Source organism: Hippocampus zosterae, chromosome 6 (assembly GCF_025434085.1).
Source record: "Hippocampus zosterae strain Florida chromosome 6, ASM2543408v3, whole genome shotgun sequence".
NCBI lineage: Eukaryota > Metazoa > Chordata > Actinopteri > Syngnathiformes > Syngnathidae > Hippocampus > Hippocampus zosterae.
In genome coordinates, this window is record NC_067456.1 from 9231596 (window position 1) to 9248521 (window position 16926).

Sequence of the window (16926 nt, forward strand, 5' to 3'; positions counted from 1 at the left end):
AGACAAGTAACACCGTTACCAGCCACGCACCAACCAACAGCGTGCGCTAGATACTGTAAATCACAATTCAAGTACGCATAGTCATGGTTCACCATTCACAGCTACCGGTGTATTTTTGTATTCTTCCTCCAACGCCCTAAGGCACGGACGGGTTGTCAATCTCATTTTAGTCGCGGGCCAATTTGGAATTACGTCTTCCCTCGGAGGGCCGTTACGACAGCGAAACCACAAAATTATTATTTGTCCACAACAAATTCACAGATTACTAGTTTTGAAATCAGTCAAGTCAATTATAACAGTTTGTTCAATTATTGTTCAAGTGAGTGTAAACGGTGTAACAAAATTATTGCAAAATCTCAATGTTATGTATTACACATGACAATTTGACATTTCGGGACACATTTTAACAAGTTGACACACATGATTTGCTTTCACAGGCCACATAAAATGACCTGGCGGGCCAGGTCTGGCCCCTGGGCCTTGAGTTTGACACCTGTACCCTAAGGTGCTGCCATACAGCAGTAATTGCTATTTTGAAAGCATGCAAAGCGTCAGTGTACTTTCGGTCAGGAAATCAATCATCATTATTTATATAACAAGTTTGAACCGAGAAAGTGTTTTCTGCTCGTGGTTTATGGTATATTCACTGTTTAAACTTTTTAATAGATTAATAGAAGCAATTATAAAATGTTTCGTGGGTGTCGATTACTACTCTTTTTTTTGGTGCTATTTGTGGTCGCCTCTCTTTATCCCCCAGGAATAGCGGGGCAGGGAGGGGTTAACTGTGTGACTAATACCGCGATCAACAAAAATGTTGAGGTGGCTCACCAGGCAGGACGGACAGGAGCAGATCTTGCATGAGGGACACGACACACCGCCTCCCCTCAACATCACAGTCATCCATTCCATGCTCGCGGACCACAGCCTCTAAAGCGGCGGTCAATGCGTGAACATGCTCGGGGCCGGGAGGCAGGATCTCAGTCAGCATGGCATGCTCTTTCTTCTCCTGCAGACGCAAACACAACACGTCCGCATCCGGTTTTTACAACTCACAAATGTACTGGAGGCGGCCCGGTAGCCCAGTGGTTAGCACGTCGGCTTCACAGTGCAGAGGTGCCGGGTTCGATTCCAGCTCCGGCCTCCCTGTGTGGAGTTTGCATGTTCTCCCCGGGCCTGCGTGGGTTTTCTCCGGGTGCTCCGGTTTCCTCCCACATTCCAAAAACATGCGCGGCAGGCTGATTTAACACTCTAAATTGTCCCTAGGTGTGAGTGTGAGTGCGAATGGTTGTTCGTCTCTGTGTGCCCTGCGATTGGCTGGCAACCGATTCAGGGTGTCCCCCGCCTACTGCCCGAAGACAGCTGGGATAGGCTCCAGCACCCCCCGCGACCCTAGTGCGGATCAAGCGGCTCGGAAGATGAATGAATGAATGAATGAAAATGTACTGGAGGCAAACTCTGGCGATGCCGACTCACCCTGAGCCTCCGCTTGTGCCGCTTGTCTCGGATGTGCCTGTTGGCATCAGACACCGAGTCCAGGAGAACGTCGCAGAGGGCGCAGGTGTAAAGTGCGTTCGGCTTGCTGTTGGATTTCTAATGAACAAAAGAGGGCGCAGATGTGACAATTGACGACACAATTCGACAAGAGTGACTGCAAAGCAAGATTGTCAGAATGGGAAGGAAAGAAATATCATTGACCATATTTTGTAAAAGCACACAATATATAAACTAATGGATACATTTTAATTTGCCAAATTCAGAGGGAAAACCCACTAAATTAACACAACAAAAGTTACACAACTCTTGATAATGTATGTGCTCGCCGAGCAGTTAAAATTTGGAGAGCTATACTTTGCCTGCCTGAGCATGTTTATTACATTCATCATTCCACACCAGAGGCAGCATGACTTAATTATTTCTGACTTTGTAGCTTATTGTGATTTGTTTTTATATGAAATATGCAAGGTGATGGGAGGTATTAAAAACTTTTGGGAGTAATAATTGCATTGATTATGAGACACGTTGAGAGTGAACAGCTGTGCGAGCGCTATCCCTGTGTACCTTCTTCAGACAGTGGATGTCATCTTTGCTTAAACGCATCTCGGCCTGCCGCAGAACTTGCAGATCTTTGGCTGAGAGTGAGGACTCTTCATTTGCCAATTCCCGGTCTTCTTCAGCAAAATTTCTCCGCTTGTTTCTTGGCCGACGTCTTTTGCCTTTTGGAACAGAAGAAAAAATGATGAGATAAAAAAGAAAAAACAATATAGTGACGCATTACATTTTCCAAGACCAGGGTAAGAACAATTGAAACGGTCAAAGAAAAGACTTTCAAAAAACTGTAGGTTTTACAAGCCATGTACAGCCCCTGGACAGCACTAACATGTAATGTTACACTCATTTTGCCATTTTCCCTAATATTGTTTAATCGTTTTTTGATTAGCTCATGAAATACTGGGTGAATTGAATTATTGCTTTTCTATCCATTCCCAGTACGCAAATACTGCTCAAGTTTTATGGGGTGCTTGAGCCTATCCCATCTGACTTCGGGCGAAAGGCTCACTACGCTCTGGACTTGTCCCAAGTCACTCGCGGGCCACATATTGAGACTGACAACCATTCCAACTCACATTGACACCATCACTGAGTGGGGACTGAACAGCGCGGCTGCCTCCAATCGAAGCCAGTATCACAAAACCATTACTATTTAGATTTATATTAAAATGAGATATTTTAAATTCCATTTGCATTTAAAATTGTTCATTCATTTATTGTAAAAAAAAAAAAAAGAATATTAAAATGAACAATTTGCATCCTGCAAACCATCTTGTTTGCCACTTATCCTATCCCAAGCGACTAGGGACAAGAGGCTCACTGCACTCATGAAGTCACAGAGCAGAAATACACAAAACCACTGACTCTCATATTCACACCATCACTACGTTGGAAGTTTGGTCAACCCTCACCGCCCACACCAAAGTCAGGTGAACATATCAGTCACTACAATTTTACATTATTGTATTTTAAGAGGCGGCCCGGTAGTCCAGTGGTTAGCACGTCGGCTTCACAGTGCAGAGGTACCGGGTTCGATTCCAGCTCCGGCCTCCCTGTGTGGAGTTTGCATGTTCTCCCCGGGCCTGCGTGGGTTTTCTCCGGGTGCTCCGGTTTCCTCCCACATTCCAAAAACATGCGCGGCAGGCTGATTGAACACTCTAAATTGTCCCTAGGTGCGAGTGTGAGCGCGGATGGTTGTTCGTCTCTGTGTGCCCTGTGATTGGCTGGCAACCGATTCAGGGTGTCCCCCGCCTACGGCCCGGAGACAGCTGGGATAGGCTCCAGCATCCCCCGCGACCCTCGTGAGGATCAAGCGGTACGGAAAATGAATGAATGAATGAATGTATTTTAAGAAAACATGTAATTAGGGCTGGGGAATATAACAAGATTTGTTATTTTATATCGTCCAATCTCAAAGTCTCACAATTTTTTTAAAATCTAGTAATTAAATTGCCAGTTTTATAACATTTGCACTGAAAACTTAACTACAGAGCAGTTCAATGTTTTATTTACATACAAATTAATTTTAAAACAAAATAAAAAAGATACACCAAAAAAACGTATTCAAAAGTACAATACATGCAAGAAAATATAAAATACTACAGTAATCTAGTTAAAGATCGTGAGTGCTTTAGCAGGTATTCAAGACGTAAAATAAACAAATCTCCCCCCTGAGGAATCATGAAGGTGCCTTAAAATAGAAATACAAATTTCAAGTAATAATGCTACATGCAGTGCTGACATAATTTCTACTTGCAAATATGATGAAAAGATGAGGCAAAAAAGACGAAAAGATTAATTGCTGCTTTTGGTCCAGTAGCTCGATAGTAATGCCTGAAATTTTTTTATGCATTTGTGGGAAGCATTTTTATATGCTTCCCACAAAAACATTTTGGTATTGGTACTAGTCCAAATGATTAAGCAGGCTTGTTCTGTTGCTCTCCCCTCCTTTTTTATTTTTTTTGGAGGGTACCGACCGCTGACATACCTTGCACATCGCCTTCATTTGTTCCACATTGCCGCCACACAACCGACGGCAAGTTATTTCTCTTGTAAAACCCACTTCATCTTTGAACATTAACGATAAGTTGCGTCTTTAACTGCATATTCGGTCATCATTTACTTCTTTCTGTGACTTTTTGTTTATGTCTTCAATTTGCAAATGAAAGTAAAGCAGGAAAAGGTTGACTCTGATCGTCTGTTGTCATACACACTTCCGTGGCGACGAATCAGGTAAATGTGCTGGAACCTGATGACAATAATCAAACCTAAATGTATCCCAAAGACTAATCTCGATCATAATATCGCCCAGCCTTAGTTTATGTTAAAGTTTTTTTTTAACCTCATTTAAAAATGTCCTAGCCCTGCCGTTAGTTTTGAATATAATAAAGTGGCCCTTGTGTACAAAAGTTTGCAGATCCCTGGTCAACAAGAAATCGCCAGAATTACCACAGACAAATGCCATCCCAACTGCATGCCCCACCATGCATTTTGAACAAACTCAGAAATCCCACCTGCATTAAGAACATTTCCATCAGTAGTATCCCTCCTCCACATATCCCTGTCCTCATGCGGACCTCCATCACGGAAGCTCTTTCCCCACTGTTGTTGCAAATGCTCCCTCCAGCTCTCTTCTCGAGTCCCGCCGCTGTTTTCCGGACTCCAGAACCGATGGAGATCATCCCTCTGCAAGGGGCTGTGGCCGCCTCGGAAGGCTCCAGGGGAATAACCCAAGGGCCCAAATCCCCCCCTCTTGGGGCTGGACCAGTATGGAGCTCCCTGGTTCCTCTTGCCTTGCTGTCCTCCATCCGTTCTGAAGGTCTGTCCTCTACTCTGGTCCTGGCTCCGCCAGCCGTCGGCAGCTGCTCCCCAGCTACCTGACCTTGTCCAGTTGTGCCTGTCCGAGTTCTCCATGGTGTGCTAAAAGCTAAAACTACAAAGCAAGAAAAGGTTCAATCAACACATACATCATAATTCTGTGGGTGCCAGCAAATTTACCATGAGCATTTAAGACAGGTGTCAAACTCAAGGCATGTGGGACAGCTCTGGACCACTATGCCATTTTATGTGGGCTGTGAATGTTTGCCACACTTTTTCAAATGACCCTTTCAAAATAATATGATACGACAATAACGAATGCAGGATAAATTATGCAATACTGTATAATTATTCGGGGTGGGGGGTCACACCTAAAACATCAAGTAAAGGAAAAAACAGGGTTCTACATGAACAACGGGGCGACTACGAAACCATACTACGAAATACTGGCTCCAGTGTGGGTTCTGGCTGGGCCACCAGCTAAAAAAGACTTAATGTCGGACCCTAGAGAAGTTTAACTGTCTTGCACTGGTGGAGGAAATTGCAACTCAGAATTTGTCACCGCTACAATTTTCAGGGAGATGTGGAGCTTTATCCGACAAAACCAGAGCGATGCTAATGTTTATGGTCATGACTGTATTTACTAAGTTTTGACCTCAACCCAATTGAGCTGCTGTGGCATGACCTCTAGAGAGCTATTCACATCAGACATCCTAGGAATCTTGCTGAACTGCAACAGTTTTGTAAAGAGGAATGCTTCAAAATTCATCCTGATGGTTGCGCATGCCTGAACCGCAACTACAAAATCTTTTTTTGTTGAGTTTATTGCTGCCGAAGGAGTGTCAACCAATTATTACAACCAGGTTTACCCTTTCCTGCCCATCCTGTATAGGTTTACATGTTATGCTCGAGAAAAAAAACGGGAACAGAATTGTTTGTGTGCTTAGGCATACTGATAACATTAATGCAGAAATGTATATAAATGTTCACACATACACATTTTCCCTCCCATTGTACCGTTTTACACCTCTAGTGATAATACATTATGTGGTTTTGCAACCTTAACAAGGCCCCAACAACGAGGATGTCGCCTGCAATGTCAACAAGTTTTGACACCTGATTCAAGCAAAGCAACGTGTTGTACTAAAGCTAACCTTGTGTGTAACTTTGTCATTTTGACCTCTGACAATAAGAGATTGACGTTAAGGGTTGGGGGAAAAACGCAGCCCCAACCAAGAATCCAAGATCTCCTGGCAGAGGTTTTACAAGAGATTATGTCATGGCGTTAGCGTGGACTAGCATGCCAGCATGTGCGCAATGCTTCTCCTTCTGCTTATGACTTTTGCATCTTCTTCCATGAGATGAAGGTTCGCAAAAGTGCTACAATTGTAAGAAAGCACACGAATAACCCATCTTAAACGGACGATGATATCGCCAATCACGGTTAACACCGCTGTTAGCCATGTAGCATCCAAAGCTAAGCCACGTAGCTAACTCACTTAGCCACTAATGCTAGCTATGTTTTGCCCGCTTTTTCTGTTCAACTATTCAGCGCGTAAGTACCTACGACAGCACAATGCAATACGCTACCACTTCGTACTTATAAAGGTCACTTCCGTACCTTTAAAATGTGGACAAAGGACATACTTGAGGCTTGTGTTCTGGGCCAGACTTTGTTTTTCAACGCCGCTACGGCATTGACTTTTGTGAAAGTGTCCGGCTTGTCTGTTTCGCAGCGGCGGGACAAGCAGCTTTCGTGTTCCGCCCACCACGGCACAAAACAAAACAAAATAAAACAAAAACAGCTCACGGTTTTGTTTCCAAATAAACATGACATAATGTCTAACAAATGAATAAATAACAAAATAAATCAACAAAAATGTTAAAATTGGCAATCGTTTTAAAACCGCAAAAGTCTTATGACATTTTGTCGGGACAAATGCTTTCGATGTGATTTTATTGTATTATTATTTTTTAATTACTGTTATTATTATTTTAATTACTCCTCCACTTTGGTAGCCCGGGTTAAGTGTTTGACATATGGCGCCTCTTTGTGTAGAACTAATTGAGACAGGCAAATTCAATTGTTTTGGTGGGGCTCTCGTCGCTATGGTAACGAGGCGAGAGAAGCGGGGAAGACCCCGGGAAAGGGCGACTCCCCCTTCACTTTCCACTGGGTAAACTCCGGCCTCCGTCTGGGTTCGGGTGCATCTGACGCACGCCGGAGATGGTGTTCGTGAAGCGGGGCGGTGATGGCGCCGTACGAGTGCGGGTGGAGCGGTACCGGAAACAGAAACTTGTGTCCAGATTGAGTGACTCGGGTTTCGAGGATGATTTGGCAGGTTCTCCCACTCCTCATACCGGGACAGCTTCGTCAACTCTGTGTGTGGACGAACCGGAGGGTGACCAGGCAGATCAAGCTTCCAACTGGTACTTTCAGTACGGTGATGTCGGCTACAAGATTCAGAAGGAGAGGGAGGCGCTGTTTTACCCGTGCAAAAGTCTTGCTCTCCAACCACAAGTAGGTTCAAGTGCAGAGGAGGAGACATTTTGTCCTCAAATTAGGGCCACATTTATTTTGTAAAAGAGAGAGATGGACAAAATCTGCAGTTAAAGGTTTTCATACTAAGTACAGATACTGTACATATGTTAAAAACAACGATGCTCTAACTTCAATTCATTAGCTAATCCCAATTATGTAAATAAAGTTGATTCATTGATAGGTGACTGCTGAGGCTCGCTGCAAACTTGTCAGCTGGCTCATCCCGGTGCACAAGCACTTCCGCCTGTCCTTTGAGTGCTGCTGCCTGACCGTCAACATTATGGACAGGTTCCTGGCATGCACGCCAGTGGCCGCCGACTGCTTCCAGCTTCTGGGCGTCACGGCACTGCTCCTTGCCAGCAAAAAGGTATTTGGAAGAACAAACACGTTTCCATTTTAAACAGTATATGAAAAGTATCTATCTATCTATCTATCTATCTATCTATCTATCTATCTATCTATCTATCTATCTATCTATCTATCTATCTATCTATCTATCTATCTATCTATCTATCTATCTATCTATCTATCTATCTATCTATCTATCTATCTATCTATCTATCTATCTATCTATCTATCTATCTATCTATCTATCTATCTATCTATCTATCCACTCCATATATAAATATAGGTGCTATTTGTATTTGCCTTCTATATCAAATACGCAGGGCAGTGGATCTGCGAGAGGGAGTGCTGCACCGTTGTGGGAGTGGTCATAGTTGAAGGCCCATCAAAGCTTCTCCTTGTGTTCCCTTTAGATCTGCCCGTGCCCCAAATTCACCAAAATCGCATTAGGCCAGCTGTGCCAGGATTTACATGTCGTCTTAGTAAGTGTAAGATTCGGCCAACTTTCTGCCAATAATTGTCACTTTGCTGCGTGCATCTCCAAGAACACCCAGCTTGGCATAGGGCAGTCTGCCAAATTTGCAAATGCGCAGCGAGCCTTGCAATGATTCTAAAAATGTGGTATATCTAATTTGTGCCATAGCTCAGGTACGCAGTCGACGAAAACAGAGCCACTAATCTTGTTTTTCTAGTGTGGGATAGTGGTAGCCCACTTGTTTTAAAATTTTGTGATCCACTATCCTGGATGGATGGTCAAATGTGTTTTTCCCAGGTGGAGGTGTGCTCTCCCAGCATCAGTCATCTCTTGTCCCTGTGCTGCGACACCTTCACCAGGGAGCAGCTCTTTAATCTGGAGTGCCTCATCTTGGTGCGCCTCCACTTCCGATTGGGCGCGCCCACCCTGGCCTTCTTCTTGGACTACCACGCCAACCACATGGATGCCGCCAATGTGCCTGTGAAGCGATGCAGCACCCTGGCCCAAAAGGTGTGTGAGCTGAGCCTTGCCGACTACGCCTTCAATAAGTATGTTCCATCTCTGACGGCCAGCTGCGCGCTGACCCTCGCACTTGAATTACTCCAAGTTGAACATGTCAGATGCCGGCCGGAGGATGAATTACAAGACAGCACAATGAAGGATCAGTGTGGCAGCGACCATGACAAACCAGACAGCAGTTTGGCTCAGGAGTGCAGAGGCAATCTCAAGCTCCTGGCCGCACTTAACAAGGAGTCACTGAGTGGAGATCCATTTGTTTAAACATAAAGGGGGTGGAGTTGGGGAGGGGGGGTCCTGCCCCCTTGGCTCTCTCCCTATTGCACGCCCGCCACTGTTGTTGAGTTCCTTGTTCGAGAATATCAAGTGGTGCAACAAGTACTGAAACATTGAACAGTGATTCCACAGCTGCGGCACAACAGTGTTCTATGACAGATCTGATAATTATTACTATTTACAACAACAAAAGCATCTTTGCGTCCATCGACGCCAGTGATGTATATCAGGCAGATAAATTACTGTAAATGGTCTTCGCTGTGTATGTGTATCCAGCTGTCATCATTCAAAATAATATCGTGCTCAGCGAAACAGACATTTCACACTGAGTGTATTTGTCAGTAAAATGAGCCGAGATTATAATTATTTTAGTATTCGTACTTTTTGTGACATTTTTGTTTGTTGGCGTGCCATGAGATTTTTCGAATGTAAAATATGTGCTTTCGCTCAGTTAAAGATGAACGCTGTATATGCTATGCCTTTTTAATTTCAGCATTTTCACATTGTTTTTATTTGAGTCATTGTTTGTCGTTCATATCATGTGTTGGGATGTCTGCGAAAAAGGGCGAGATCAACATTTGCAGTAAAAGGTTCTTTTTAAATGTGAAATAAATTTAGAGTAATTGTTGTTTGTATGAATGAATGAGTTATTCAAACATGATATTGTCAACGGGACAGAGATTTCCCACTAATTTTAAATAATTACATTAAAGAAATATGACTCAGCTTTTAAATTTTAATTTCGGAAATTGGAATGCCAATAATGCAAAAATAAACAAATTCAGGCCGAAAACACATCATGCAAACGTACATCACATTCAGTCAACCATGCATTTCCATTTTTTTACCACCACATTTTCACTATATAAAACACGTCCTAACTCTTCACTTTCTTGAGTTGAACCACGCCTGAACACTTTTTTTGTTATTACCATTGAAACCAATTTATCAAAGAAATTATACTTTTAATAGTCCATTGTTGGAATTAATTTCATTTTACGCATGCATATATAATATATTTTTAAGGCACATTTAACCTATCCCGAATCTTCGCGGAGCGGACATGAATACTTCAATTAAATTATCCTTCAGCCGCAAACGTTGTCATTTGGTGTCGTATTCTTCCACGGTGATCTATAGGCGCCCACGGAGCCACTTTATCTCGCTAATCCATTACGCGTGGCAGCTCGACCTGCTGACACAGTGTCGACCACACAGGTGCATTTAGCGTGAAGGGCCCACTGCACTTCTCCTCTTGTTTGTTTGTTCACGGAAAAGCAATTGTCACGACTCGTGTTGACCAATCCGTCACATTTAATTGCCCTTTTCCTTTCGCACTTCTATTGGCCTTGAACTCATCTTCTGCTCTACACGCGTGAAAAAAAAATACATATACTGGGATAATCGTGATTTATACCACTGTAAGTTGAGGGTTTTTTAACAGGTTTTGTTAAAAGGTCTTGTTTTTAACAGGTGGCTCTAATGTACGAAAAAGCAAAAGGAGAGGGATCCGTTTGAACGCAGCTTAAAAGCACGTTCGCGAACGCACCTTTCGCAAACTAAAATCACTTCCTGCTTTCATTTTCTTCAGCCAATCAGAAGCTATCAATGTAAAAACATCTAATTATTAAACAACAGAATGTAAATTAGGAATTCTTGACATGAAATAATATGACGCTCAACTAATGCTAAAATTATAATAATTAATTATGTAATACAGGTTTACACCACTACCAATTGCGCAAGGAATATTGTGGCCGCTTCGGTAAATGACCGTAAACGCACGTGTTTGTCTCGTCACAAAGGTCTGGTGGATACTGAAGTGCACCAGACAGGCGTTGCGTTTTTTGACTCAAGTGGAGTGCGGGTGGGCCGCCCTGACTCAACCGCTGCAAAGGCGCCCTTTGCGCGCGCTCCTGCACTTCCCACTCCAACCCAGAAAGACCGTTAGTCCCCCTCCAGCTCAATCTCCGAGGACGCCTTCAGTCCCTGGAGACGAGCTTCATACGTCCATTTGATTGGGCCACAACACGAATCCGCGCCACGAACCGGGAGAATGTGGCCTTAAATGACCCGAGGAATCGCGCAAACAGAAAATGGAGAGATGAAGATGCACGGTGAGAGAAGCGTGTTTGCTGCCGCGTTTCACAGGGGAGGGAGGATCCCACGTCACGTTGACAAGGTATGGAATGCAGTGCCTTAAATGTGGCGCAAAAAAATGCGGATCCAAACTCGAAAATATTTCTATAGTTGCTGGAGGATAAAGTGCCCAGAAGCAGCAGTCCGGTCACTATTTATGTGGAGCTGCCCTGCAATATTGAGCAAGGTTTACGCATCTTTACAAGCACCACTTTGCTCTCGATGCGCTCAAATAAACAAATAATGACTCGTGGTTATTCCCTTTTTAAAGCCTTTCCAACAATTTCATGGGATGATTTAGAAGATTGCACCAGAAAAGAGAGCGACTCACTCAGCTCACAGGTAGGAGAGAAACTCATTTTTTAGAACGATTGTTTCCCTTGCTGTAGTTAATGACTCGGTTTGCACGTTTAAGAGAGAAAAAAAAAACAAACAAACAGGGAGGCCGATATGCATGCAGTTGCGCATCACTCCCAGTCTGTTAATGTTTGACAAGGTGCGCTGGAATCCTGCACAAATAGCGTCGTAAGTCAGACTACCAAAACACTACTTTTGCCTCAGTTCCCTGAACGCATCACGCTCATTCTCGAAATCATGATTGCCAGTGTATCCGTGCAGCCGCCACATTGGTGGGACACCCAGGTAGATTACTACCGGTACTTTTTTGGGGTTGGGGGGGGGGGCGTGCATATTAAACATGCATGTTCCTCATATTAAGTTGCTTTTTTTTCAACAGGTAAATGGATGTGATGGAGGTGAGCGAGACTTTGGGGACTTTGCACTGGATTTCATGGCAGGTCAGAAAAGTAACTATAACTTGAAAATGTAATTTCTGTCATAGTTGCACGTGACTACTGAAACCTGATGTTCACTTGAAATACTGTGCAATTGATTTGTTGAAATGTAGAATGTGTGACTTGAAGTTGTAATTATTGAAATCAAGGATTGTGGAAGGGGTAAAATAAATTGGATTTACTGTAATATGAAATTGGAAGTTCGAGTGGTTTGAAATGGGCAAACAATGCGGAAGGATATAATATATTTTAAATTTGTGCATGTTCTTGTGAAAATCTGAATTTTACTGCAAAGAGTGTGAAATTCTAGAGATGCTAGAATTATCGGACTGTGGAGTCCCTATGCGTTGATTGAGATCAACAGTTTGAACTTGGAATCGTTTGAATCAGTCAAGAAATATGAAAGGAGGAAATAAATATGGAAGCTATATATATTATCTTTGGGGGAATTCGGTTGTAAAAATTGGTCTGCAATTTTCAGAATGTTTGCATGATTATGATGGGGAAAAGAGTTTCCAAGATATTCTGAATGAATCAAAATGTCTGCAGCTGGAATGGCTTGAATTTTTCAAGAAATATGGACGGAGGTGGTAAATATATCAAATATCTTTTAAAATTGGGATTGCAATTGTGAAAGTTTGTGAATTTTACGATGACGAGTGTGGAATGTTTGGAAATGTGGGGAATTATTGTAATTGGGAAAACAGTGACCACAGTGATAAATTTTGAAGTTGGAATGAGAAAAAAAAACATTTTTGCTGAATATCTATCTCAGTCATTTGAGTGTTTTTTGGGGGTTGTGGGGTGAGAAATTTTTAATTTTGATAAAACCTCAGAAATTTGGAATGTGGAAAGTGGTACCTAAGATTTCCTGAACAAGGTCCTATTTACAAGTACGAATGGATTGAATCAATGGAGAAATGTAATAACAGCAATAATGATGGCGACACTATTTTTCTGACAGATTCCCCGGCCACTCTCGAGAGCAGCCTGTCCCCTGCAGAGCTGGTCCCCTTTCAGGGCTGCGACATACCTCCGCTCACCCCTCAGCATATCTTCTCTCCAGACGAAGGCTTCATGCTTCCCAATTCCTCCTGCACACATGACCAGGATGCTTTACTATGGACAAGTTTCAGTTCATGTCAAGCCCGGATGGGATGTGCTATGGAGGCCAATAACCAGGTGGGTTGTTATTTATGAGTCAAGAGAAGTTATTACCGATCAGTAAAATCAGGGCTTGAATCGTTTCAGGGATTTCTCTCGAATATGCGATATGTGGGCATATTGGGAAACCTGTTTAATCCACAAAAAAATGCATTGACATGGGTATGAAGTGGATTTTGAAGTGCTATCTGATCACATCCTGATTTCCCGCAGGTGCCTGAGACTTTTCGCAAAAGACAAAGTGACCCATCTGAGGAGAGGAACCTACACCTGAGGCAGCTTGCATGCCAAGCAAAGCTTCTCGCGTCTGTGCTGGAGGTATGTGAAAAATGTTTGGTGGAAACCACGAAATACTAAGGAGGACCCCACACGGAGATACGCTTGCTTGGATGAAAACTATGATCGCGAGAGACCACATGTGAAACTGTTGTTTTTAAAAAAAAAAAAATTTTAGGCCATCCACGTGGTTTAAGCACGTCAACTGACGCAAACACATTTAAAGACATTGTAAATGATTTTGAAGTGACAAAATGTAAAGAAGATACTGTATAGTAATGTAGCACAGTGATGCCTTGAGATATCAATTGAATTTTATCCTTGACCAGGCTCATAATGAAAACCACTCAAATCATCTTTGCCAACTGAAATGAATAGAAATGCTATTAATCCGTTTCAAGTGTCCCAAAACAAAACACTAACAAAAATGTTCATCCTCCACAAAAAATGGCTGATATTACACCATCATACTAAGTCACAGTATTAGAAGTATTAGTCTTAGTGTTACCTGTAGTATCTTTCTTCATTTGTGTTTGCATGACTGCATGACTGACAGCACTAGGTAGCTCCTTCAGCCAGAGACTGTTACACCCGCGCTGTAAGAAGGAGAGATGCCAACGCTCGTTCCTACCGACTGCTGTCAGGCTGCTGAATAAAAATAAAAACAATAATAATAATAATAATAATAATTAAATGATGTGATGTGTGTGAAAAACAATTGTAAGTAGCACTGTGATTTATCCATTTAGTATTTATATTGCACTTAATTGAACGGCGTTTGTTTGTTTTTTCTTCTTTCTTCTTTCTACCCACATTCTTGCTGCTGGAGGCTGTAAATTTCCCCAGTGTGGGACAAATAAAGGATATCTTATCTTATCTTATATAGTATTATACTGCCTCCCAGTGGCCAATGTGAGCACACGAGACGGAGCAGCACATTAAATCGGATTGCAGCATTAAAGCATGATATACAAACACTTTCATTGTTTAAACTTGATTTAAAGATGTTATTCCTTTATGTTTCAAGTCACTGATGGTGTCATTGTACACATACCTGACTCGATTGCAGTTAGCATGGGATTGGTTCCCGCTCAGTGGTTGTGAGTGGTTGTTCGTCTCAACATGTGCCTTGCGCCTGACTGGCAGCCACTTTAGGGTGTAGTCCACCTGTCTTCCAAAGTTGGCTGGACGTAAGACACATTATTTACTGTCGTGGGACAAAATCTGGCGCGAAAGCCTTGAATTTGATACATCTTTACATGTAGCCCTTCATGTGTCCTCTGTTAGAAACTAATGGCAGACAGGGAGCCAGATACCAGCGAACCGGCAAGGCCTTGCGGCGATAAATCCACAAGTCCCCGCAAGAGGCAGCGACTGGACGACGGCTGGGGGTCCCCTGACTTAGTGGAGGAGATCTTGAAAGACGTCAGCAAGCGCTGCGATGCCGTGTTGCACACGAATGCCCGCGGGAGCGTGCCACGATGGGACAAAGACACGATCCCCATGTACGGGTCATTCTCTGGCCTGCAGACCTCCATATGCAAGGACGGCAGCAGCAATGCAGAAGAGGATGCATCGTCTTTCTGCACTTCTGTTAAAGAGCACGACACAATAAGAACACGCGTGTTCCCTCAGGGCCGGGCTTTCACCTCGGGCACCCATTATGGTGGGTTTCGCTTCCGCTGGGTTCCCAACCTCAATTGAGAACCCCAGAAAAAAATTAAAATAAATCACAACTGTAAAGGAAGTGTGGGTGGGCAAATAATGTTAATGCTTAACTTGTAATCTGCAGTGATAGTGGTAAATGATTACATGATGTCTTCCTCAGGTAGCTTGTAGGCTAATCAGTCAGAGGACACAACACTGCCCGGCTATTTGTTAGCATTGCGATGCTGTTTACATGCCTGCAAATGTAATTATCTCAAGCCAAACACTATCCCTTTGTCAATGTTTACTTGCCTTTTTTAAATGTTATTTTGCAGTTTGGATCATCCACTTAAACACTGGATGGGACTATTTTGTGAAACGAGGGACTTCACGTAAATAAATGATTTGTGTGCTAACTTTGCTTGTTTGAGCAGTGAAACAAATGTAACCTGGTGACCTCTGAGGTGCACGGGCTTCCTTTCCTTTTGTCCCTCGGTCTTCTGGGATGACTGTGTGGTCTGGGAAAGGCCACTGTGTCATGATGCATTGCGCTCTACATCCTTCTTTACATCCTTGTTTTTCACATTTGAACTTTATACACAAACAGCATGAGTCTATATGGCTAAATCACCAGTATCAAACTCAAGACCAGAAGGCAAGATCCTGATCATTTGCATGTTGGAGGAGGGAAATTTCTAAAACATACAGGATAGGGGCCCTCGAGGACCGGAGTTGGTGAACCCCGATTTAGAGTCTTCAATGAACCTGATATGCATATTTCTTTGAACGTGGGAGGAGGATATTTATTTTGAATCATGATACAGAGATCTTATAGGATATTTCAGTATTTATTGTTCGAAGATTCATGTGCAGTTCTGTTATTATTTAGGAGTATGAATGCTTCGTTATGAATCAATAAATTCCCTCACTGGATTAACACAAGCATATATCTTTCAAATATTAGCTGATTTATCTCAATTATTTGCAGTCACGTGTCTATCTATCAGTCTACCGGCATGTTGTCTATCTCTCATTCTATCACTCGATCAATCTGTCTGTCAGTTTGTCCATCATCTCTCTACAGCAGGGGTGTCCAAACTTTTTGCCAAGGGGGCCAGATTTTATGTGGTAAAATGTCGGGGGGCCGACCTTGGCTGACATTCTTTACATTGAACAACAATATTGTTCAACAAATTTTAGTAAGCCAGTCTGTTTCACATTTCCATTTTTATTTTAATTTCAACAATCTTAAGAATTTCTTTTGGTTCATTTGAAACAGGTATATCACATGCAACTGCTTATTCACTTGACTTTTTCTTAAACAGAAGTCTCCTGAGTGCAAATTGATTGATTTGAAACATAAAATGTATCACCATGACTTTTCAATAGTCACAAAACCTTTGACTCGAACAACAGGGAAATGAACAAGCAATACACATATCCACAACTGCAAGGATCATTTGAAATATGCCATATCAGTCAATATAAACACGGAGTGATGTCTTGTTAACTCGTGAGTGATGCCATCTAGTCTCTAAATGCTATTACTCATTTAGCCACTAGAGGGAAGCAGTACTCTATGAAACATCACTCACCAGTCTACGAGACCTCAGTCAATGCAACACGTGTTCCATTGCGCCCAACCTGCGGGCCAGACGGCACTGATTTTATGACAGGGGCCGAGGGCCGGATGAAATTCGACCGCGGGCCGGATTTGGCCCGCGGGCCGGACTTTGGACACGCCTGCTCTACAGTAATCTCACTCTCCAAGTAATTTGAGGTAGGCAGCTTGGAGCTGAGTGTATGGTCCACTTTATTTGGCTGAATGCAAACAAATGTCTTTGTCACCGACAGCAGGTCCTGCAGGGCAATGTGGGGCCAAGCTT

General features: G+C 42.9%; 3 protein-coding genes across 53 annotated transcripts in view; 2 read left to right on the top strand and 1 right to left on the bottom strand.

Moving 5' to 3' along the window:
- The window catches only part of tut7 (terminal uridylyl transferase 7), a 50197-nt gene extending 43552 nt beyond the window's left edge, over positions 1 to 6645 (bottom strand). For all 50 annotated transcript variants that reach the window (XM_052067171.1, XM_052067175.1, XM_052067144.1 and 47 more), the window contains exons 1-5: positions 6488 to 6645; positions 4563 to 4981; positions 2059 to 2213; positions 1474 to 1590; positions 829 to 1006 (exon numbers count right to left, since the gene is read on the bottom strand). In XM_052067171.1, coding sequence (XP_051923131.1) covers positions 829 to 1006; positions 1474 to 1590; positions 2059 to 2213; positions 4563 to 4962 — 850 coding nt within the window. In that variant the 5' untranslated portion in view covers positions 4963 to 4981; positions 6488 to 6645. The remainder of the gene's footprint in view (positions 1 to 828; positions 1007 to 1473; positions 1591 to 2058; positions 2214 to 4562; positions 4982 to 6487) is intronic.
- A 115-nt stretch (positions 6646 to 6760) lies between these two features.
- LOC127601706 (cyclin-O protein B-like) lies at positions 6761 to 9648 on the top strand. Its single transcript, XM_052067267.1, has 3 exons — positions 6761 to 7387; positions 7590 to 7775; positions 8526 to 9648. The coding sequence occupies exons 1-3, from the start codon at positions 7094 to 7096 to the stop codon at positions 9006 to 9008; spliced, it is 963 nt and encodes a 320-aa protein (XP_051923227.1). The 5' UTR covers positions 6761 to 7093; the 3' UTR covers positions 9009 to 9648.
- A 1115-nt stretch (positions 9649 to 10763) lies between these two features.
- Positions 10764 to 15570, top strand: LOC127601697 (multicilin). Of its 2 annotated transcripts, XM_052067249.1 has the most exons (7): positions 10764 to 11202; positions 11271 to 11346; positions 11431 to 11501; positions 11896 to 11956; positions 12918 to 13135; positions 13331 to 13435; positions 14681 to 15570. In XM_052067249.1, exons 1-7 carry the CDS (start codon positions 11089 to 11091, stop codon positions 15095 to 15097), a joined length of 1062 nt encoding a protein of 353 aa, XP_051923209.1. In that variant the 5' UTR covers positions 10764 to 11088; the 3' UTR covers positions 15098 to 15570. The 2 variants fall into 2 exon arrangements, with proteins under 2 accessions (XP_051923209.1, XP_051923208.1); XM_052067248.1 differs by having other exon boundaries at positions 11271 to 11501.
- Positions 15571 to 16926: the final 1356 nt, after the last annotated feature.